At 34.5% G+C, this 23,346-nt stretch overlaps 1 protein-coding gene across 1 annotated transcript; it reads left to right on the forward strand.

The window, feature by feature from the left end:
• Positions 1-54: 54 nt before the first annotated feature.
• On the forward strand, positions 55-13,281 carry LOC143639871 (transport and Golgi organization protein 1 homolog). Its single transcript, XM_077107910.1, has 17 exons — positions 55-112; positions 198-274; positions 376-498; positions 597-705; positions 1,751-1,806; positions 1,895-1,985; positions 2,157-2,295; positions 6,970-7,071; positions 7,941-8,001; positions 8,116-8,151; positions 8,229-8,296; positions 8,407-8,507; positions 8,691-8,828; positions 9,603-9,671; positions 9,775-9,851; positions 11,457-11,619; positions 12,629-13,281. Exons 1-17 carry the CDS (start codon positions 55-57, stop codon positions 12,940-12,942), a joined length of 1,782 nt encoding a protein of 593 aa, XP_076964025.1. The 3' UTR covers positions 12,943-13,281.
• The last annotated feature ends 10,065 nt before the right edge of the window (positions 13,282-23,346 follow it).

A 23,346-nucleotide genomic window follows, 5' to 3' on the forward strand; every position in this document is an offset into this window, starting at 1 on the left:
ATTTTATGATCCTCTTTTGAGTAGTTACTGATTCACCGGCCAAGGGAAGATTACATGATAAGGAGTCTAAATTTAGGAGACAGTCATATGTGCCCAGCCATTCCTGCTGGAGGTAAATTATTTGAATTGGCAGCAATTTTCTGGGGAATGTAATAAACAGGGTCAACTTCCTGAGAGCTCTGATGTTCTTACTGCAGCTCTGAGAGTTGGGGCCACTCTGACCTCTTCCTTAACCAAGGTCTCAACCTCCTCGATTGAGGAAGGCCACCAAGGAGTATGGTTCTGTATTTCTTTGTCTAAGTCTTGTAGTCCTGATGTATCCAGTGCAGAAATCCCTCCCTAACCCATAGGAATTCATGTGTTTTGACTTTTCAGTTGCAGCAGGAAGTCAAAGACTGGTGTACATCACATGCTGAGCTCAGTGAACACATCAAATCATTTGAGAAGTCCCAGAAAGATTTACTTGTATTTCTTAATCACAAAGATGATACTATTAATGTAAGTTTATACTCCAAATACATGTTTCATCTCATGATTTCTCCTGAAATCTTCTGAATTAAAATCGAGAGTCTTCCAACCTTTTGCTTCTTTTCTAGGCTTTGACTAATTATATCACACAGTTGAATCGGTTACAATGTGAATCTGAATCTGAGGATCAAAATAGAGAAGATGAGTCAGATGAATTAACCAACGGAGAGGTAGCAGGTAAGATCAGTCTCAGGGAGGTTGAATCCTTTTTTTTGCTTTCCTGTCTTTAATTAAGTATTTATACAGATGCCACTTTTCAGCTGGCTGATTTTCTTCTTAAGCTTCAGGGTTGTAGACACATATCACTGGATCTATAGATATGTCTGTTGCATTGGCAGAGGTAGGTTGCTGGGGTATAATGTAGCAATAGGCATGTGAAGAACACTGACTTTTTCTATCCCATTGAAAACTAGTAAGTACACTGCAGCTACAATAGTCACATCCTGTACAATACTTAGAGTATTGAACATTGTACAGTAAGAGAAATTTATTTCTTAACTTATGCAGATGATAGTTGATTTTGATACTCATCATCTCTATGGGTCTGTGGTTTTAAGGTCCACAGTCAGTCTTAAGAGTCTGGAGGTAGTTGGAACCATAAACTAAGGCTGTGAGAACAGAGGCTAGAGACTATCAGAAAACTAGAGAGAGGGAGTGTAACAGTGTTTACTGATGAGGAAAATATTTCCAGATGTTTTCTCCCAAGTTGGATATTGCTTACATAGCAAGTATTTCAAACCACACCTGGTAGTAGATTCAGGGAGAAAATAGAGGATTGAATCTTTCTAAATAAGACACTTACTTGCCCAGGTGAAAATAGATCTGAGAGAGAAGAAAAGCTTTTATCTTACAAGAATAGCATAGATAACATTTTAGTTGTGCAAACTAGAAATTCACCTTTTTTTTTGTTTTGTTTTTAAGACAGACACAGTACTTTTATTTATTTTTATGCTGAGGATCAAACTCAGTGCCTCACACATGCTAGGTGAGCACTCTACCACTGAGCCACAACCCCAGCCTGAAATTCACCTCTCTCTCTCTCTTTTTTTTTTAATCTAATCTTGCAATTCTCTTAAAAGTCATTAGTCTAATCAGTTTAGTTATTTAATTGATTTTTTTTTTCTTCTGGTGTTTGAACACAATCAATATTTGGTTTGGGGAAGTTAGGAGAATATAGAGTTAAAAGTAAGGAAAGAAAAAGCTAAAGTCTTTTGTTTTTTAGGTGATCGGAACGAGAAGATCAAAGATCAAATTAAGCAGATGATGGATGTCTCTCAGGTATAGTTCTTTGTAAGAGTCCCATAGTACCTGTGAATTCTTCCTGTGCCTCACTTTTAAGAATACCTCTTTTTTCTGCAATTTTTAGACACAAACTACAATATCAGTAGTTGAAGAGGATCTAAAACTTTTACAACTTATGCTAAGAGCCTCGATGTCCACAAAATGTAATCTAGAAGGTGGGTTCTTCTTGAGAAGAAATTGCCATGTTGGAAAGACTTAAAATTTTATTGGAAAGATAAAGAATGGCTTCTTGCTTTCATGCTTCTTACTTTTCTTGGCACTACTCCCTCAAACAAGTTCTTAAGTCCTTGTACACATATAGAGATAAGCTGTTTTATCCTTTACAGACCAAATAAAGAAATTAGAAGGTGACTGCAATTCACTACAGTCTTCTAAAGTTGGACTGGAAGAGGAATGCAAAACTCTAAGGCAGAAAGTGGAGATTTTAAATGAACTCTACCAGAAAAATGAGATGGCACTACAAAAGTAAGATTTTCATTGCTTGTTATTGTTATCACTGTGTGAACTAATAGATAATTTTATGTTTTCTTAAGATTATTTACAATTTCTTCTAGTTGTAATAAGTAGAGATTTGTCTTTTTTCCTTTGTGTTTTGTTTCCTATAAGTTGCATTTTTCTTTCCATCGTCAGTCTTAAGAGTCCTGAGGTAGTTGGAACCATAAACTAAGGCTGTGAGGACATCATAATCAATTGTCAAATTCATATGAAGGCAGGAAGTGGTAAAAAGGTATTAACATTCACTGTGGAAATACCTCTCAAAGTTCTAGACCCTTTCTATGATCCCCCTATTTATTTTAATTACCTTTCATTGTGATCAGTTATGTAATTCTAATGTTTTGAACTTGTATCTCTAACTCTGGACCTTTAAAAATACTGAGTGATTTGGAATGACATGTTTTAGTAGAATAAAAACTTCAAAAAGGAATAATATTTACTTATTGATGGTACAAGTTTTGGACTTGAATATCTCAGATGTTCACACAAAATTGAACTGTGGCAAGGACCTTAGGAGTTATGATTACAGAAGTACTTGTTTGGAGTAAATATTTATATATTAATCTTCTTAGTGTGGAGGTAGTTATTTTTTGAAAGTTCATTTGAAGTTTTTAATCCACAAATATACTTGAATTCTCTAAAAATAGGTTGTGTCAGATTTTATTTGTTTGCACCTGATTTTACTCTTCGGCATATATATATCTTGTAAAGCAAAGACAGACCTTCTTACAGACCTAACTATTTTTAGGTATTTTGACTTCTGTTGCCTAATTAATGCATTAAATATTGAAACCTTTCCATTAACTTTTCTAAAATTCTGTGATCTCCAAGTGACCTTTTTAGAATCTCAAATTTTTGTTCAGGCCAGTTCTAAATTCCTGGCCTGTTTCAAAGAAACATTTCTCATTTTATCACTTTTTTTTAAAGAACACTTGTTTTCTCTGTCCCTACTAGTAATCTGAATGACCTAAATGGCAATTAATTTTCTTTGTAATGCAATTAAATTGTAGCACTATTTTTCTCAACTCCTCCAAAATTAATTCAGTCATCATCTGTGGTTTGTACTCTTTTTACTCATCCCCAGGTACTATGTCAGTTCATGCCTCTGTCATCTTTTCTGTTTCTAACCTAGATCATCTGTCTTCATTCTCCATTTTTTTATATTTGTATATAACTTATTTCAAATTCTTAGTAGTTTTCTCTAAAGCCGCTTGAGTGGACTTTCTAAAATATAAGTCTGTCCATGTCAATATGTGCCTGTGGTTTATGAAGAATTTGCTTTCTATTTGATGACCTGTTCTTTTTTTCTTCCTTGTATCTTTTTAATAGTTTATATATTTTTAATTATTGTCCTCATCCCCTGTATATGCTTGATGTAATCATAAATTATAATGGAATTATAATTATATAATTATAATTTTATTCATCTTCTCATAATTTAAAGGCCATGGTATATATTCTGGATTTAATAAAAACCTGACATAGATTAATAGGTTTATTATTATTTTTTATGGGCTTTAAGTAGCTCCTGAATCAGATAACTGTTGTGGCATTATATGTTAGTACTTCATATACTGTGAACTCCACAAGACATTCATTCAATTTATACACATATTTAAAGTTTCTGTAGTTCTGCATTCTACACTGTTGGTTTCTTATTTGAAATTATTTTCATTCTATTTGAACATTGTCCTTTAATGATAGATTTGATTAGTGTATCAAAGGTAGTACAAGGATAAACAGAGAATAGTATTTTATCCACTAAATATTGCTACCTTTATAATCCGTATTAGGTTGACATGAACTTCATGATTAGAGTTAAAACCAGTTTCCATTTTTAAAGGATCTTTCTTTTGGCTACTGAATTTTGACTGTTACTTAGTTTTAGCAATTTAAAAATATCCAATTAATTACCATCTGTTTTAAATTTTTTCTTTAAGGAGTCCATTATCATTGTTGTTTGGTCTTATCCCTCCCCTAGTTTCTGTAGTCCTTTCTCTGTTTTTTTAACAGTTGTATTGGGAAGTGCCTAGGTGTAGTTTTCCCCACCCCACCCACTTTTCCTCTTGCAGTTATGTTGCTTGGGACCATTAAACACTTCTTGAATTTTCGAGTCTTTTTCTAAATGTTGATTTTACCTCATTCTCTTTTGTGATTATAATAATGCATATTAGAATTTGATTTCCCCTGCCTCCTACATTCTGGATTTACTTCTTCTGGATATTTTCTTCTGACCTGTCTTAAAAGTGCGAGGATTTATTTTACTTCCCAAATCTGCTGCTAAAATCATTCATTGAGTTCAGGATTTTAAAAAATTCAGGGTTTAAAATATTATTTTAGTTGTAGATGGACACAATATTTTATTTTTTATAGGATTTTTTAAGAGAGAGAGAAAGAGAATTTTAATATTTATTTTTTAGTTTTTGGCAGACACAACATCTTTGTTTGCATGGGGTGCTGAGGATTGAACCCGGGCCGCACGCATGCCAGGCGAGCACGCTACCGCTTGAGCCACATCCCCAGCCCGACACAATATTTTATTTATTTTATGTGGTGTTGAGGACTGATCCCAGTGCCCCACACATGTGGGGCCCATGCTTCACCACTGAGCCACAACCCCAGTCCTATTTCAGTACTACAGCTCAAACCCAGGACCTTGAGCCATGTGCTCTACTATTGAGCTACCTCTCCAGACTCCTTGCTCTTTCTCATAAGGGACTAGGGTCTTACTGCTTTCCAAGCTATCTTTAATCTCATAATTCTGCCTCTGCCTCCTGAGTATCTTCGACTGTAGGAAGGTCACCACACCCAACTATTTCTTGGTGTTATAGTTTCTAATCCTTTGACAAAATTCATAATCTTTTTTTTTTTCCTCTTTAGTGGTGCTGGGGTTTGAACCCAGAGCCTTGTGCATGCAAGGCAGCACTCTACCAACTAAACTATATTCCCAGCCCTGAAATTCATAATCTTTACTTTACTTTTTTGACTATATAAAGCACAGTGATTTTAAAACATGTGCAGATAACCCCATTAGCTGGTTTCCTTTTCTGTGGGATTTTTTCTCACAGAATTTTGTCTTATGGAGTGCCTAGTCAGTTTTGATTGGCCAACATTGTTGTGATAATTATAGATGAAATTTGAGGACTAAGATGAAGTTATCTTCTTATAGAAAAGTGTTGAGGTTACTTGAGTAAGATTGTCACTTTAAACTTAGTCAGCAATTAAGATAATTCAAAAATGACTTGTCTTTTCAATGTTTCAGTATTGTTCCTTTTAGATTTTTTGCCTATTCATCACTTAACTGTCCAGTACTTTCTAATCTAAACTCAAAGACTAGGGCTTTTATTAAGGGTACCTTTATTGGTAGCCTCTTTTTTCCTCTAAGCCCAGGAATTTAATGAAGGCTTGGTTCAGACTCATATCTTTGTGTTATCTTTAATAGGAGAAAAGTACCTTAAAGTGCCAGCCTTACTTGTAATTCTGAGATTCCTTTTTCTAATGGATCTTGGCCACATACATATATCTTCACTGACTTTTTAGCTTGGATCCCTTCAAACACAATTTTATATTCTTATAAAGATGTTTTGATTGTTCTTAGTGCTCTCAGACTAACTCTTTGATAATTGGAAACAAAATTCTCTCTGTTCTTCAAGATTCAGTTTTCTCCATATTCCTTCTTAAGCCAGTGGGGAAAATTATTATATTCCTTTAGGCATCATTTATACCTGAAACAGTGAGCTCTTTTATTCTTTAGCATCTTACAAGGTAACTAGTATATTATAGCCACTCATAAAATACTTGCTGAAGAATTAAATGAGAAGCTATATAAGAATATATAATCCCCTTTTTCTATTTGGTATCAGTAATCCTTTTTTACTGTAGTTCTTCTGATTTATGGAAATTAAGTTTCAAGTTAATTATCTTTTGAATTGGAACTATGGCTAAAGTAGTACAAGGATAGCAGAAAATAGTATTTTTAAAATCATTAAATGTGGCTACCTTTGTGTCAGTAGATGAACATCTTGAGTTTCATGATCAGAGTTAAAACTTGTCAGTAGATAATACTCTGATAGTGGGTCAGTTTGGCTTCTTTTTCTGGGTGATAGACATTATCAAAACTCAGATTTGTCTTTTTGCTTAATTTACAATTCTAAAGTGTGAAAAATGTTCTGTGGTTAATTGCATAGCTAAAAGACATATTCTAGAAGATTTTTTCTTTGACTGACTATATGTTTATTATGGTACCAGTCTTGGATTGAGAAAAGAGTTCCTCCATGACAAAGATATACTTAGTGTCCTACCCATGGCAGAAACGAGAAAAGAATCATCCCCTGCTTTATCCTAATATGTTTAATTATGTTAGGTTGATCAGTCCTGATCTTCCACATTGAAGTAAAGTGAGTTTTTATTATCTTACACACAGGAGACTTGCCCTTGGGGTACATGTTGTTTTCACATTTATTTTATTTACTGGTAAGTAGAGAATTAAGAGGAGAAGTTAGAAAATGTAAGTGATTTGCCAGAGTTTGATTTATGAAATTGCAGGTTTGAATTCCCATTTTATGTGCCTAAGCATTTTATAGAATTGTGGGAAGTGATATTCACAAAGAGAAACTTTTGATTTGATAACTGGCTTTATTTTAGGAAACTGAGTCAAGAAGAATGTGAGAGACTAGAAAAAGAGCAGCAGCTGTCAGCTGCAGATGAAAAGGTGGTTTCCGCTGTACAGGAAGTTAAAAATTACAAGTGAGTTCAGTTTCTAAAGGAGGGTGTCAATGTCTAATGAATTAGTGTTAGCTTTCTTTTTAATCTTTTTTTACATAATGTAGATAAAAGAAAATAGCATGGAAGTATAATAACGAGAGGATATGAACACATTCAATTCACACAGGAGAAAAAATAAATTTCAACTTAACAAATAAAAAATGTTAACAAAAATTTACTTGTACCCAATGGGCAAGACCATAGGGAACTTGGTCAATGCAAACAGTTCTGGGGTTTTTTTATGTTATAGTAATTCTTAAGAAATCAGTTTGCTGTGTGTTATATCAAGACCCACAAAAGTGTGGCATTTGATAGACCTTGGAAATCTTCTATGGATATAATTTGAAAAAAAGAAAAAAAAAGTTTTAAGGAGGAAGATATTTCTAGCAGAATTACTTGAGAACACACTGATGAGCAGTTAAGGAAATTATAATTTATCAATTCAGAATCTCTAGCAATTAAATGATAAAGAAGTTATTAGTATTAGGTTTTTATTTTATTTATTTATTTATTTATTTATTTATTTATTTTTGGTGCTTTACTACTAAGCTACATCCTTAGACCTTTTTTTTTACTTTGAGACAGGGTCTCAGTTGCATAGGTTCCCACTTAATTGCTGAGACTGACCTCGAACTTGTGATCCTCCAGCCTCAGCTTCCTAATCTGGCATGGGATTACTGGCATGTGGCATTGCATCTGGTCTGTAGTATTAGTTTTGATCACACTGGATTCATATAACTACAGAAATGTTTTTCTTATGTATGATAAAAGTCTTTAAAAAGTATAGCTGATGGAATAAAGAGAAAATGGTCAGAATGTTTCAAATTTCATTCAATTGTTGTAATTCTTAGGCGGAGAATTGAAGAGATGGAAGAAGAATTACAGAAAACCGAGCACTCATTTAAAAACCAGGTAGTAATTAATACTGTCCTGTAGTTGCAGAATTCTTTGATATCTAATACAGACAATTATAGGCTATTATAATGAGTCCCTAAAAACATTTTTTTAATGTGTTGTCTTTTTCAGATTGCTATGCATGAGAAGAAAGCTCATGATAATTGGGTAAGATTTTTTTCCCCCTTTTCTTTATTTTTTGCATAGCCTACCGCAACTGAATTTGAATATTTTCTCTTTAATAGCTCAAAGCTCGTTCTGCAGAAAGAGCTATAGCTGAAGAGAAAAGGGAAGTTGCTAATTTGAGACAGAAGTATGTGATTTTTGTGTCTTACTGTATGTTTTATAGTGTTTTAAGGTTATGCTAGATATTATTTAGGATTGCTGTTTCATAATTCAGCCCATTCTTTCTCAATATTCAAGACTACTGGAAATGACCCAAAAGATGGCAATGCGGCAAGATGAACCTGTGATTGTAAAACCAATGCCGGGGAGACCAAATTTACAAAATCCTCCTGAGAGAGGTAGGGGGCACTTTGTAAAAGGAGCTATTTTATTTCTTGGTGCAGAATGTATGTAAATTACTTTTTATTTCTGTGTGTAATGGTTATGAAATAATCTGAATGATTTGCTAAAGCGGGAGGTGTGGGGGTTGGTGTCAGGGAGAAGGCTGCCTTAAAGTAGTAACACGGCATTGTTGTCTTTAGGTCCACTGAGCCATAATGGCTCTTTTGGTCTATCCCCCGTGAGTGGTGGAGAATGTTCCCCTCCACTGAAAGCAGAGCCAGCTGGGAGACCTCCTTCTGCTACTCTTAATCAAAGAGATATGCCTAGAAATGGATTTGGTGAGCATTCGCATGTTGCTTTATAGTAAACTGCTTCAAGGTTTTGTTTTTTTTCCCTTTTGAATATTCTAATGAAAACATAGAATTTGGGCCTGTACAATATATAGAAGATAATTTCTAACTTTATCTTAGTGAATGTTTTCTGTAAAATCTGTTCTAGAATAGAAAACATTTTTTTTTTCCTGGAGGTCCCTGTATTGTTTTTTTCTTTTAAATTTTACACTGTGAAGTGTAAACCTTTATCTTTAAATTAAATCTCTATGGTGTTCCTTTCCCAAATATTATAAAAGTAGCCTTAAACTTTATGTAGCATACGTATTTCCAATATGAAATACTGAGTCTTATTTCCAATTCTAAATAGGACTGTAGTCTTGGTAAGATTGGAAGTCAGGTTATATAGACTAAAGAAAAGCCAACCTACACATACTTCAAGTCTATAGCTTAAAGTTTAGGACCAGTACGTATTAATTTGCTGTTCTATCAACCCAAGGCAGTTCTTTATTTTACTTAAGTCTCTTCATAAATTGTGATTTTCGTATTGGGCAACCCATTTTTTATAAAAAATATTTTTAATTGTAGATGGTGTGGTGCTGAGAATCAAACCCAGTGCCTCACACATGCTAGGCAAACACTCTACAACTGAGCTACGACCCCAACCCCTGGGCAACCCATTTTTAATGTTGCTTTCTAGTTATTGTTGAACCCTGACCTGTCCACCAGTGGTTTATTTCTTCTGAAAAATACATACAAGGGCTCTGATCTTTCTTTCCCAAGGGTCAATGGATGGACCTTTACCTCGTACTCAATGGTCTTCTGAGGCATCTGGGAAACCCATTGCCTCTGGTAAAGAGACCAAGTAATTTCAAAGAATCTGTAATTGTGGATGCAGGATTTTTATTCTTTTCATGTTAGCATAAGTCTGAATCCATTCTTTGATCTCTAACAGACCCAGAATGTGGTCCAGCTCACATGAACAGCAGCTCCAGAAGTTCTTCTCCAGCTAAGGTGACGGATGAGGGCAAGGTAAGTTCTGTAGTTACTGTGAATCACGTGGTCATGGAGGAACATGTAGCTTTATTACAGTACTTGCTCTTTGCTTTATCCTTCTTTGTGTTCTATTTGTACTATCCCATTTGTTTTTTAAAAAGCAAGCTGTTCCCCAAGAACCTGAGACCCACTCAGTTTCTACCATTACTTCTTTGACTGAGCATCCAGTTGGAGTAAGTACTTAGAGGTTGAGAACTGAATTGGGTTTTATTCTGTGCATTTCTGGGAAGGATATTCAGAGCATGACACTGATCTTGTTTGCTTTAAACTGCATGCAATTTTGAGCTTACTTTTCTCCTTAACTTGGAAATGTGGCTTAAGTGTGTACAACTATAATGAACTACAGAATGTGAAAAGTTATCACTCTAACTTTATATGGTGTTTTGTGTTGAATGTTCTAAGGCAAATTAAATTCATTATAAATTATATAATTCATCATTTTTATTTTTGTTTGGAAGAATGCTATTTAAGAATTCCTCCATTTGAGCAAACCCTATTTTGAGTGATTTGAATTAGATTGGTATCAGATTTTCTGAAAGTGAAATACTGTTTCAGTGCAACAATGATAATCTGAAATGACCTCTTGAGCCAGTCCCAAGCAATGGTCTCATTTGTTCACATAAGTGCATTCTCTTGTAACTGTGTTGCTATTATATCTGGTAGGTCTTCTGCAGCTTTATAATAAAATAAATTTTTAATTGTTTAGTTTCAAACCCACTACTCATAGGAAATGATAAATCAATATCTCAAATGGTGTACAGTAAATGAAAGTAAATATTAAAGCCTTGTCTTCCTAATTTGTGTATATAGCATTGTGTTGGAAAATACTTCTCAAGTTCCAGTGTATACATATCCCAGGAACATACATCTCTGGAGCAATCTAAGGGCAGCTTAGATAAGACCCCCAAACCCCTTTGTAGTAGAAGATTTAAAAGAGAGCAAAGACCTGTTGTTAGAGAGGAGTAGAGGTGGGAAAGCATGACTTGGAGGCAAACCTGGGATTGAGATCCTTTAATATGCAGTGTGGCCGTCAACAAATTATGATAATCCATTTGCTTTTGTTCCCTCTTATTTAAAACAAGACAGTCTACTTAAAGATCTCAGAGGTTGAATAATATATGAAAGACGTACTGAAGATACTCTGAATTGTAGCTATTATTACATGGGTAGAGAATGGATTTTTCATTTTATTCTGTTCATTCTTAATATGGAAGTAATGAGCTACTGTGATGAAAGGGAAGTGATGGGGAGGGGGGGACTCCCTTTGAAATAGGTTGTAGTGAATACAGCATGACATACTGGTCAGAAATCACCTCTGTTAATAACCTCTGCCAGTCCTCTTGCCTTTCCCTTTCCTGTGCAGATATAATCAGTAACAAACTGCTCCCTCTTGTGGAATCCTTATAACTTCTGTAAGCTGTCAGTGGGTATACACAGGAGGGGTGGGTAGAGTTTTGTTGCACTGATGGTGTTCTCTGGACAGGTGCCTGTTTTGGGTTTTAGCTTTTATCGGTGTTGGTACTTTGTCTTAATACATAGGAATTTTAAAACTTTTAACTGCTTTCAAATCTTAAATTGCAGGTTAATATGGCTATGAAAGGGCCCCCTCCTTTCTCAGGGGTACCCTTCATGGGCCCCCCTATGGGACCCCCGATGGGACGGCCTCCACCACCTCCCTTTTGGTATGGACCGCCATTTCAGCTCGGTGGGCCTTTTGGGCCTCGGCCAATTCCTCCACCATTTGGTATGATGATCTGAACAGTAGTGATTGACTTATAAATCACATTCATCTTTCATTTCTATTGCTTGCTAAAACAGTTGGTTGCTATCTCAGGTCTTAACAATGAAAGGATACAGCTGAGTACATTTTAACTTTTCCTCCAGTTTTCTGGGACATATGGGACACTACATAATCTTATACTGAGATAGGCAATAGCTATCTCATTGACAAGGATAAGGGGCTATATAGAGAAAAGCCAGAAATATTACTTCTGCAGATGTTTGTTGAAAATATGTTGATATGCACTGCAATAGATGGAAAGGTGGATGAGACACATGCCATAACTTAAAATTTTGTCACAGATATGAAAATCCTATAGCATAAAGTTTGTAATCACCCATAATGGAAGCATAAGCAGTAGGTTATAGAATATAGAAAAGGAAAAGTCAAACCCTCCTTACCTTGAGAAAAGTCAGAGGGAAGTGTTAAAGAGGAGGATTTAACAGTGACCTAATAAATGTTGCTGATTTAATTAGGTGGCTGTGGAAGGCCTTTTCCAGGAGGGCATGCACCTTGATTCTGATGGCATGTGTAAAGTCCATGCTGAAATACTTCATGAATTTTTAATGGATACAGTAATAAATAGTGGGATTTCCTTTTATCAAAATTTCTTTGATGTAGCAAAGTTCTTATTTCATAATCTATCATCTTGTCATGGTAATATAGTACTTCCAAATATAAATGGAGCTCTTGTGAGATAGAAATAATTCTGCAATTATATAGTAGGGAAAGAAAAAGATAAGCCTGGAGCTAGGTAGAGCCATGTTTAGATCCTTAATATGTTGCTTCATGGCTGGTTGGCCAGGCTATAACCTAAACCTGATCCATTTCAGTTTGCCTCATCTGGCAAGTCAGGGTGTTCACCAGTTGATGTTCTAGGCTTGGGAGAAATTAAAGACTATATTAACATACTTGAAATCACCCAAGTTCAGAAATTTCTGGGTATTTACATAACTTCCTTTTTATTTTCCAGGTCCTGATATGCATCCACCAATAGGCTTCAGAGAATATGCACCAGGTGTTCCACCTGGACAACGGGATTTGCCTTTTGACCCTCGTGATTTTTTTCCAGGACCTGCACCATTTAGACCTTTAGGCTCATTTGACCCAAGAGAGTACTTCATTCCTGGTGCCCCATTACCACCTCCAACTCATGGTCCCCAAGACTATGGGCCACCACCTGCTGCAAAAGACTTAATGTCTTCAGGCTTTAAAGATGAGCCTCCAACTACACCCGATTCTCAGAGTAGTGAGGGCTGTTCACAGGCCTTAAAACAGGGCCCATAAAATTAACCTCTGACACTTAGTCAGAAAGTGGACTATGAACTATTCATTGTGTTGAAGGATTATTGGCTTCAAAATATAAAAGTTTTTTTAAATGGTTTATGTTTTTAGAATGAAGCTGCCTTGGCACAGTATACATTTGGAGCCAAAATATTTTCCCCCTAAATATCCCCCACTTAAACTAGAGTATCCTTCCAACTTTAAAATGTGCAATAAGGAATACCTTTGTTTTAGTTAATGTAGCATATACAATTGCTAAATGATTTAGAATGTCATAATTATGGACATTTCCTGTGGAAATGCTTTAAGAACATGTATTTCCATTATCCTCTTTTTAGTGTATTCCAGTTGATAACAGAGAAATGGTGTTTTATAAGCTTGATTTTTCTCTTTAAATATCTGGCCGCAGAGACTGTTACGCTAAAAATGTTTACTCAAAGATCATAAACTTCATTTTCCTTCTTGCTGAAGTTCTCTGTTGTAATAGTTCATAAAAAAATTGTTTATTAATATTTCCCAAGTGTCTGTTGATTCATTGGATTGTCATGAGACTTTGTGCCATTGGGGAAGCATGTAAACTCACTCTCAGAACTGAAGATGGTGACTTGGCAGCATATTTCCTGTTGCTCACTGTTAAGGAGGCTGGACCTTGGTCAACTGTGGACTTATACAGAGGAATTTATTTTACTTGTGAGAAGTCTTGTGGCTCTATTTTTGTAGCACATTCATGTACTTTTTTCTAACCACTGTCCATGTGAGAATAGTTTTCTGAGAATGAGTTTACATTAGTAGCAAGAGTTGTTTGACCTGAAGTTCTACTGCTTTTGCCATTATTGCATTATAACAGTAAAATATAGGGTGGTATGTTGTGTCTATAAAAAATAAGGAAATTTCTTTTAAAAAATGTACACACACACTCTTCTCTTTCCCATACCTTGCCACTGATTTTCAAGAAATATGATAAAAAAATTAGAAAAGTATAATCCTCTGAGAAAGAATGAATGAAACTCTAAGGCTTATAATGTCTTTAATCAGCAACTATGGGCTGAATTAAATTCTTTTTTTTTTTTACAGATACTCAAATATATTTTATTTAAAAATCAATTAAAGCAAGTCCTGAATCTGTAACTACTGTCTTTAAAACAATGTTTCTAAGAACTAGCTCTCCAGAGCTGTAATTTTAATTACAGCAATTTTAACAGTACATTTTAAGAGGTTTAAGATTTAAATAAAATTATAAAAGCCTGGTACTTTTGTTTACTGCTAGAACATATTCTTCCATTCTTCAAAGTTCTAGAAAGTAATAGGATTGTTGAAACCTAGAACATATCATTGTTCTTTTTATGTCCCCTAAGTATTCTCAAAATAGAGGCAAAAGCTTCAGTGTGAAACAAAATCTCTGTGAAACAACATCTCTAAACTACTGAAGATGACCCAGAATCAAAAAGAATTTGAGTCCGTTAGGAAGAATTCAATCTACATAGCCTCCATTTAATATCAGAAGCAGCAGCTGTGTGTAAGAGGAAAACCATATAATAGCTTATGCCATTTTTAACCATGTAAAATAAAATTTAAGTCACAAACACCAATTTTGAATGTATCTTTCAACCTCTATAGGACACAAGGCAATGCTGAAGTTACTAAAACTTCTAATTTTAAAATAGCATTTAAATAAAGGTGATGTCAGCTAGGAAGATAGATTTTCAAGGAAAGGCAGATTTATTTTTTTATTCAAAGCAACAGTAGTTTTCCCTCTAAAGCCTTTTTTGTATTTATTCTATTGGTAAGCTATAATGCGTTCTATGTAGTTTATCTGAGCAGTTCTGAACCCACCCATAGTTGCCTCTCCTTACATCCATCTGATTGTACCACTTCTGTAGCAAAGCCCAAGGTAGCTGCCCATATACCAGTTGTGAGAGAATACTGTCTCTTGATTCAATTATACTTTTGTATCTCAAAAGTTTTAGAAGTCCTCTCCAGCAAATTGTGTTTGAGTTTAGTTACTAAAATCATTTCATTTGTGAAGCAGTAGTGTTTCAACCTGAAAGTATTACTGCTATAGTTGTAATTATTGTCCAGTGACTCATCCCCTCCCACACTAGAAAGTAAATTTAAACAACTAATTTGTGAGATACAGATTGTTTTGTGTTAATTGCTTCAAGATAAAACCACCTTTTTTGTCAGGGGAGGTTTGGTCATTCAGGTCTGAATTAAAGCTAAGCTGATGACAATGTTCAATTTAAGTTTGTTTAATGCTGATGAAAGACATTCATACAAAGCATCCTCTTATTTTTTCACATAACCCTGTTCTTTGGTGGCAGCTGGGGTTGTGGCTCAGAGGTAGAGTACTTGCCTAGCGCAGGCAAGGCCCTGGGTTTAATCCTCAGCATCACATAAATAAATAGAGGTTAAAAAAAAGCATTCTTATGTGAAGGATGCTAAATGTTTCTTTATATAAATTATCACTTTGAGGGGCTGGGGTTGCGTGTGAGGCACTGGGTTTGATCCTCAGCACCACATATAAATATAAAGGTACTGTGTCCATCTACAACCAAAAAAAAAGGTTTGTTTTTTTTTTAAATTATCACTTTGATATACATGTTTTATAGTCTATGAAAAAACAGAAATAACAATGTATCAGTTTTGCTACATTTTAATAGTAGATTTTAAGGGAGCAACTTCAAACATCAGTAACATCAAACAAAAAGGTACTGAGTACTCCACAGGGTACAGAGTGCTGCCAAGCACCTTGTAAAGTTTACATGACATGGAGAAGATGAGGCCCTTCTCTTGAGAAGTTTACAGTCTGGAAATTTTGACTACTCAGAGTTTCAGTTGAGTGAACATTTTATTAAGGCAAATTCTTCATTTCCTAGAACTACTGTAGACTGAACTATTTTTGCACTTATGAAATTAACCCAATCCAGATGAAAGAAAAGACTAAATTTGGTTGAGAATTCTTTCAGGCTCATATAGTTTTATTAACATTCATCTAGTAAACAAAATTGACCTAACAGACGACTGAAAAATTAAAGACTAGATCTCTTGAAGTGCAAGGGCTAAAATAACTGTTATTCGGTTTAAAAAGCAAACAGATAGTATGATTAGGGTTTACACTAGTTTAAAAATAGGCCAAGTATTGCATTCCCTTTATGCATTGTTCTTTTAAAATAGTGAATATTAAAATACATGGGTTCTACATGTAACCCACAAAAAACCTCCTCACAAATTTTTATGTTCTGTGTATCAAATATCCACCTTGTGTACTATGAAAGTTTTATTTATGTCTCATCATTAAGTTAAAAGTAATGTAAATGGTGAAATTATAATAGGCTAATGACCTGCATATTTTCATATGAATGTCAATATATCTAAATAGGATATAAATGGCAGTTGTATCTACCTATATTTAAAAAAATAGAATATCTTTCCAGATTTTGCATACTCATCACTTTATAAAGACAAGGTATGCAGGTTTTAAGGTTTCACAATCAGTTGTCAGAAAAACAGCAGTTGTTCCTGCAGTATCTCATTAGCATCTAACTCATATATTTTTAGATGACATGATTTAAAGCCACCCAAAAATTTGTAATTATTCTGAGAGAGATGGTTTTAATGTTAACCCTAGAATCATTAATGTTAACCCTAGAAACAATAGCAATGTGATGTAGAACAACTAATCAACATGATTAAAAATATGCTCACTTTCAGAAAAACAATCTGGTCATCTGGAAGAAAATCATAGCTACCATCTGGGGGGCACTCCCATATAAGATATTGATTTGGTCAAGGCACACTATTTCTAAGTAGAACTATCAGATGAGGGTGAATTTAGGCCAGCTCTAAGGAACAGCCTATAAGACAGACCATAACTGATCCAATTTCCTTTCAAAGCAATCTGGTACTATCCTACCCACTTCAATTCAAAAGTTTGAAGTTAATTCAAATCAAAAGACCATATTGGAGCAAAAGTGAGCAAATGTGTAAACTCTAGCACATTCTTATTGCTGTATTTTAAAGTTTGAAGATGAGCATACCTACCACAGCAGTATTGTTCAAGGAAGCAGGGTAGGAACAGTGGTAAATTAGGAAAAAGACTATTAATTGCACAATTAATAGAAAAGTAAAAACATGTTTCAAAATCTACAATAAACCTTGTATCCAAAGGAGTCATAACAATGAGGTGCTGGACTTTAGTTCTGTGGTACAGCTTTGCAAAGGACTCACTGGCCTATAGGTACGGCTCACTTCCTGACTCCTGAAGGATGAATATGCTACCCAGAGCTATGATGGTTTCTACTGAGTGGTAAAATTCACAGAAATTCCACATTACTCATGTCAGAATCATTCCTTGTGCAAAGTTTGATGTAGATGAAGATAAAGTGGTTTCTTGGTCAATAACTGCAATTTCTTTCTTTTAAAGTCAGTGGGTTTCTTGTATCTGTAACCACAATAGAAAGATGATTGTTTAAAATACTTTGATGATTGATTTACTCCAATGTTACATTCTAGATAAGAGGGACTAAGAAGAAACATGAACCAGTAACCATTAGAACAGTATGAATCCTATATGTATATCACTTACAGTTCTATTACAATTGGCCCAGGTTTAATCTCATCCATCTCCATGAAAGCAAAACACCTGGTGCTGGTAACCCTTTTTTTTAGGCTTGTAGTGTTTGAATTCAAAGAAGATAGCTGCACCTAAGGAATTAAAACAAACCACATAAGCCAGAGACCACACATTTCTTATGTGTCACCAGAAGCCTATGATTTTACAAAGTAACATGTCAAACAGTCTGATAACTGTTTATAACTGTTGATAACTCACTGTGGCTGTCACTCCAAGCTCTTCTACCTTGTCTGAGTGATATTTCTCCATATCATTTTAATTCTACAAAGTACAACAAAATTGTAGAGCAAGAATGTAAGTTATGTACACAGGTAGAATCATAAACTACCAAAGAATATAAAATATTAAATACCACAAGAAAAACAGAAGTTACTTAAGTATCAGCAGTACCTATAGCAATGGTTTCAATAAGCACCTCTATTAGATAGAATAGAAATTTAAGAGTTCCTTTGATATTTTCTCTCCCTCCTGAAACCACCATGCCCAGATTTTCCTTTCCATATTCTTACAAACTAACTGCCAGTTATAGTATCTTTTTACCCAATGCATCTTATTGAAAGAAATAATAATAATTCTTTAACTGTTAGAAAGTAATCATTAGGTTCCTAAAAGGACTTAAGGTAATTATTAGAGAACCTGCTTCCTTAACTCTGTATTATGAGAAAAACTTCCCTGTCAAATAATATTTAACCACATTATTACACAACTAGATAATGCAACTGCTATTTCTCATATTTAAAAAAAAATTGTTGATTTCACTTTCTTTAAGTCAATATTCATAACTATGTGACATAAGATCTTGTGTTAAGTACACTATCAACACAAACCCAGATAAGTACTGTCCTTAAGAAGTCCTTAAGAAGTCAGTAACTGATAATTACAAACCTTTGTTTAATTTTTCAATATGCTTCTGGAGCTCAATGTCCACATTAAAATGAACATATGTATCTTCTTTTCTTGAGGCCACAGGAGTATCTGGCACAAGAGTTAAATCTATGCCATTCAGATCTGGAGAAACAAATAAGTTTCTGCTTATGAGCATTCACATATTCAGATGGAAAATCTAGAAACTGCAAAGGTTACAGTTCCTAAAGAGGCATGGAAAGAGCTGAGAGGAGATTCTCAGGCTAAGAGATTCCTATTTGGTGTGAGCAAGTATGTGAGAGTTGTTGAAGTTCATAGGGTATGTGGAGAGAAATGAATATCGACTGGATAGGAGACCTCATGAAGGGGACAAGGAAGCCTTTACATGGCCAAGTGGACAAAATTTGATCTTCATAGTGAAGTGGTAAAAAGAACAAACATGTTTTCCTTAGGGAATAGCCCACTATATTTTTCTATGCAAAAAAAAAAAAATCTGGAGTATATAATTTGCCACAATGGAGCTCTGCTACCAATTTCTAACTTTGATCAAGTATATGGCTTATTTAGAAAAGTCTTTAAACCTAACCTTATCATAATTTCCCTGTTAACCCAAAATGGATGAGAACAGCCAACAAAAATCCTTTTGTTAATGAATAATTTTTCATATATATTTTCTAAATTCTGATTATACTGTTTACAACATACCCTGAATTTACAACAACCAGATGGTACGTTATATGTAGTTTTAATTTTCTGGGTTTTAAAATCTCAGTTTAATCAAATTCAACATGGACTCATTTAATAACTCCTCAGTGTTTATGTGTTATTCATTTATGAGTCTCAAAAAGCTCAAAAACAGGGGGCTGGGGATGTGGCTCAAGCAGTGGCGCGCTCGCCTGGCATGCGTGCGGCCCGGGTTCGATCCTCAGCACCACATACAAGCAAAGATGTTGTGCCTGCCGAAAAACTAAAAAAAAATAAAGAAATATTAAAAAAAAAATCATAAAAAAAAGCTCAAAAACAATTTAGTACATTTAATTATTAAAAAATATTTACATAAAAATATTTCAGTTTAACATATGCAAAGGTAACTTAATATTTACAACATCATTAAATATTTTTGTGTTTTAAGTATACTTTCTGAATGAGTATGCAGTTTTACAAATGGTCTATCAAACAAAGTAAATATTTTCCAGTACACTATATATTTGATAACTGGTAACATCGGAATTTAAAAGTGTACCAGTATTAGTGCTGTGGATTACGTTCTTTAAATAAATCTTTTTCTTTGTGGTCATATTTTTCTTTTAATTAGCACTAATGAACCCATGGATCTGACTTTATTTCTGCAATTGATAAAAGTTCCTCCATTTAATTTCAGCACCGATCTGTTCCTTTGCTGCAAAACTACAGATTAAAATAAGCCATTTGTACTAACTATAGTTATTTCTGTAAAATGGTATAATTTATTCCTTAATCACATCATCATCCCACGGGATTGCTTTCAGGGCATGGATGTTATGGACGCACCCTACTTCCCTGTCCCCTGATTTTCATCTGCCTCTGTAGGACTCACCTATGTAGATACCTCAGTAGCACAGGAAGAAGAGGGGCTGAAGCAGGAGAGATGGGAAAACAGGACATGGGGCTTTGTGTAGAAAACTACACACCCATGGAAGGTGAGGAGTGCTGTTGTTAATCTACATCCTGAAGGCTGTAGCTGCTGTTAAGGACAATGTGTATGTTTAGTCCACACATTAGCTGGAATCTGAAGAGCAAAAATCTATACAAACTCAAAAGCAAGTAGGAAATATATTTTGTAAGTCTTTCAGAACTATGTTCTGTTATGATCTCTTCTAGGATTTTGCCTCATTATAGAATGCATTAAAGTAAGATGTCACATATACAAGACCATCCCCTGTCAAAAACTTTGTCCCATATTGCCGCAGTCTCTGGCTGGGCACAAATCACGAGTCTCCACACAGCTTGTAGATTCAAACAGCAATTCTTTATTCCCAAACTCACACCGGCCGTCTACAAACACGTTCTGGGGAAATCCACGTTCTCTGCCCAAATCCACTTCTCCCAAAATCCACTTCTCTGCCCAAATCCAACACTCTGCCCAAATCCACTGCACATGGGCTTCTGTCTCCCAAATATACTGTCTGACCCTAAGAACTCAAGAGGAACTCAGCAGCAGGATACACCCTATTCTAAAGGGGGAACACCCTAATCTCCTATTATGCTAAACTGCCCTATTCTAAAGGGGGAACACCCTAATCTCCTATTATGCTAAACCGCCCTGGTCCTTGAGCAAGGTCACCTTTCAGAAGTCCTTCCACTAGACAGCATGGGAGTAAGCTGGCAAGGAATTTGTCATACCTACTTGGATGATGGCTCCCAGCACCATATAAGAAAAAACATAATGCAATTTGCCAGTTATTTACCCTTTACACTAACTGTAATATAGGGATCGATGCACTGTCCAGTGTCTTTTAGATCAATTTTCTCAATCCTGATAGTGAGTAATGTCATTTCTGGTTCTGATGGCAACCTTGGTAATAAAGTACCTGGCAACAGAGAAACCTCAATAAAAGTTAGCTCCACCAATAATTCAGAGTAAATACTTTGACAAACAGAAGATATAGCCTACCTCTTAAGAACTAGCTAGGCATTATGTATTTTTAATTTCCAAAATTCATGAACATCTGATTTATACTTTTTTAGAAAAATATTTAATTTTACACATAATATATCTGCATTTCCCAACCATACAATCACCTTTAAGCAGAAATAATAATTTCTATAATAATAGTGTATAGTATGTATAATAAAAGTTTGTTAAAAACATCACTTGAGGAAGCCCAATTATACATAAGAGTATAATATGCTCACATAATATTTATATTCCATATGTACTTCTATATTATACTCAGCATCTTAATATGAAGTGGTAGAACAAAGACAAGAAAAGCTTTTAAAATACTTGTTATTCTGTTCTAAAGTCTGAGACATTTAATATCAGAGTTGATCAATACATTCTTTCCTTTAGTTACTCCTAATAAAGAATAATTTACAATTTGATATTTATGTTTTAATTTAACTATATAGTCTAACTTCTATTCTTCATTTTATTTTGTATGATTTATTCTCAGAAATTAGTACTATACAGACTGCCATATAAAAGTGCCATTTGTATAACTGAACATTTCCTCCAAAACCAACTAAAATTTTTAAAACTAAAAACCCACCCAGAACAACATGACAACATTCACCCACCAAGAACATATGAAGGAAGAAATCAACTGTTCAGTATGTTCCCTTTTTTGAAACTACCAGTAGAGAACAGATGCAAATAAGCTGATTTTAATCAAGTATGTATACAGAACCTCAAAATACATTTAACAAAAGATTTTGGTTGATGTTTTTCAAGTTTCTATTCATCAATGTGTTATGCTACTTTTAATGATGAGTTATTTGAAATATATGAAGCAATTAACACACTATATTTGAAAATACACATTTGATTGATGGCAAATGTGGCTTGAGGAAATTTTGGGAGGTGATGGGAATGTTCTGAACTTGTATACTGATGACAGATGCAAAACTCTATAGAGGTGTCAAAAATCAATGAATTTTATTCTTACAGAAGGGAAATGTTATGGTATACAAATTATACCTCAACAATGCTGTTAAAAATGTATTACTTTCTAATTTAAACAAATATGAAGACAATACAGACAAATGCAAGAATGGGAAGGCCTGGAGGCTGCATTCCACTGTTGCATTAACAAACCTAAATGGGCTCAGGCTGATATCATTAAATATATAATCATATTATGGGTTTTCCACTTTCACAGGCTGATATGTAAAGATTTTCATACAATTAACAGCCTTCATATGTGGGTTTTAAGGCTCTCAGTGACAAAAACACACATTTTGTGTGGATGATACAAATTTTCAGCTTTTTCTCATTGCTAAGTATACATCAATGCAATGGATGCAAGCTAATAATGAATCACTCAATTTCTCTGATGCCAGGATACTTTTATCCAGGTAAATATATTTGTAGTATTTTCTTTCTTCCCACTAAAATACATTTGTTTCATAAAAGGATTAACCACTCAGTAGAAAATTGGAACACATAAAATCAATATATTTCCATGCTTACCAAATCAACATGATGTATAACAGCAGGTGATTCTGAAATCCATTAAAACAATCTGGTTTCTAAAATATATGTGTAAATTCAATTGAAGTCTATAGGCATTTTGCTTTATGACTATATGTCAGGGTGATATTGTTAAGTACACAGATATAAAATTTAAGATGATTTCTCTATCAAGCACAAAGCCTGGTGACATCAGAGAAGAAACTGAGAATAGTTCAAAGAGAGAGAACCAAAGTGAATTTTCGTTTTTCCTCCCCAAATACAATTTTGTGTGAATTTTAAAATAATTTCTAGATTATAACCTAGATAAATATTATCAAATATGATAATTATTCTACTTGATATTGAGGGCATATCTGTAAACAGGTTTATTTCCTGGCATGGTATGGTTTCATTGAATAAATAGATAAAAAGACATATATAGCAATATTTATAAACAGTAGTGGTTATAAATTCCCTAAAAATAGTTAATGTAAATGCAGGGTCAGACAAAAACACCTAAGCATCCCAGTTTGAAAGCAGAACACATGAAGATTTGATGTCCTTCAGTATAGTTTTTTAAAAATATTTTTTAAGTTGTACATGGATATAATAACTTTATTTTGTTTATTTATTTTTATGTGGTGCTGAGGATTGAACCCAGTGCCTCACACATGCTAGGCAAGCGCTCTACCACTGAGCCCCAACTCTGGCTGGCTCCTCAGTATCATCTTAGTATCTCTAACCAGCACTATTTTGA

This window comes from Callospermophilus lateralis (assembly GCF_048772815.1).
Source record: "Callospermophilus lateralis isolate mCalLat2 chromosome 11 unlocalized genomic scaffold, mCalLat2.hap1 SUPER_11_unloc_3, whole genome shotgun sequence".
Lineage (NCBI taxonomy): Eukaryota > Metazoa > Chordata > Mammalia > Rodentia > Sciuridae > Callospermophilus > Callospermophilus lateralis.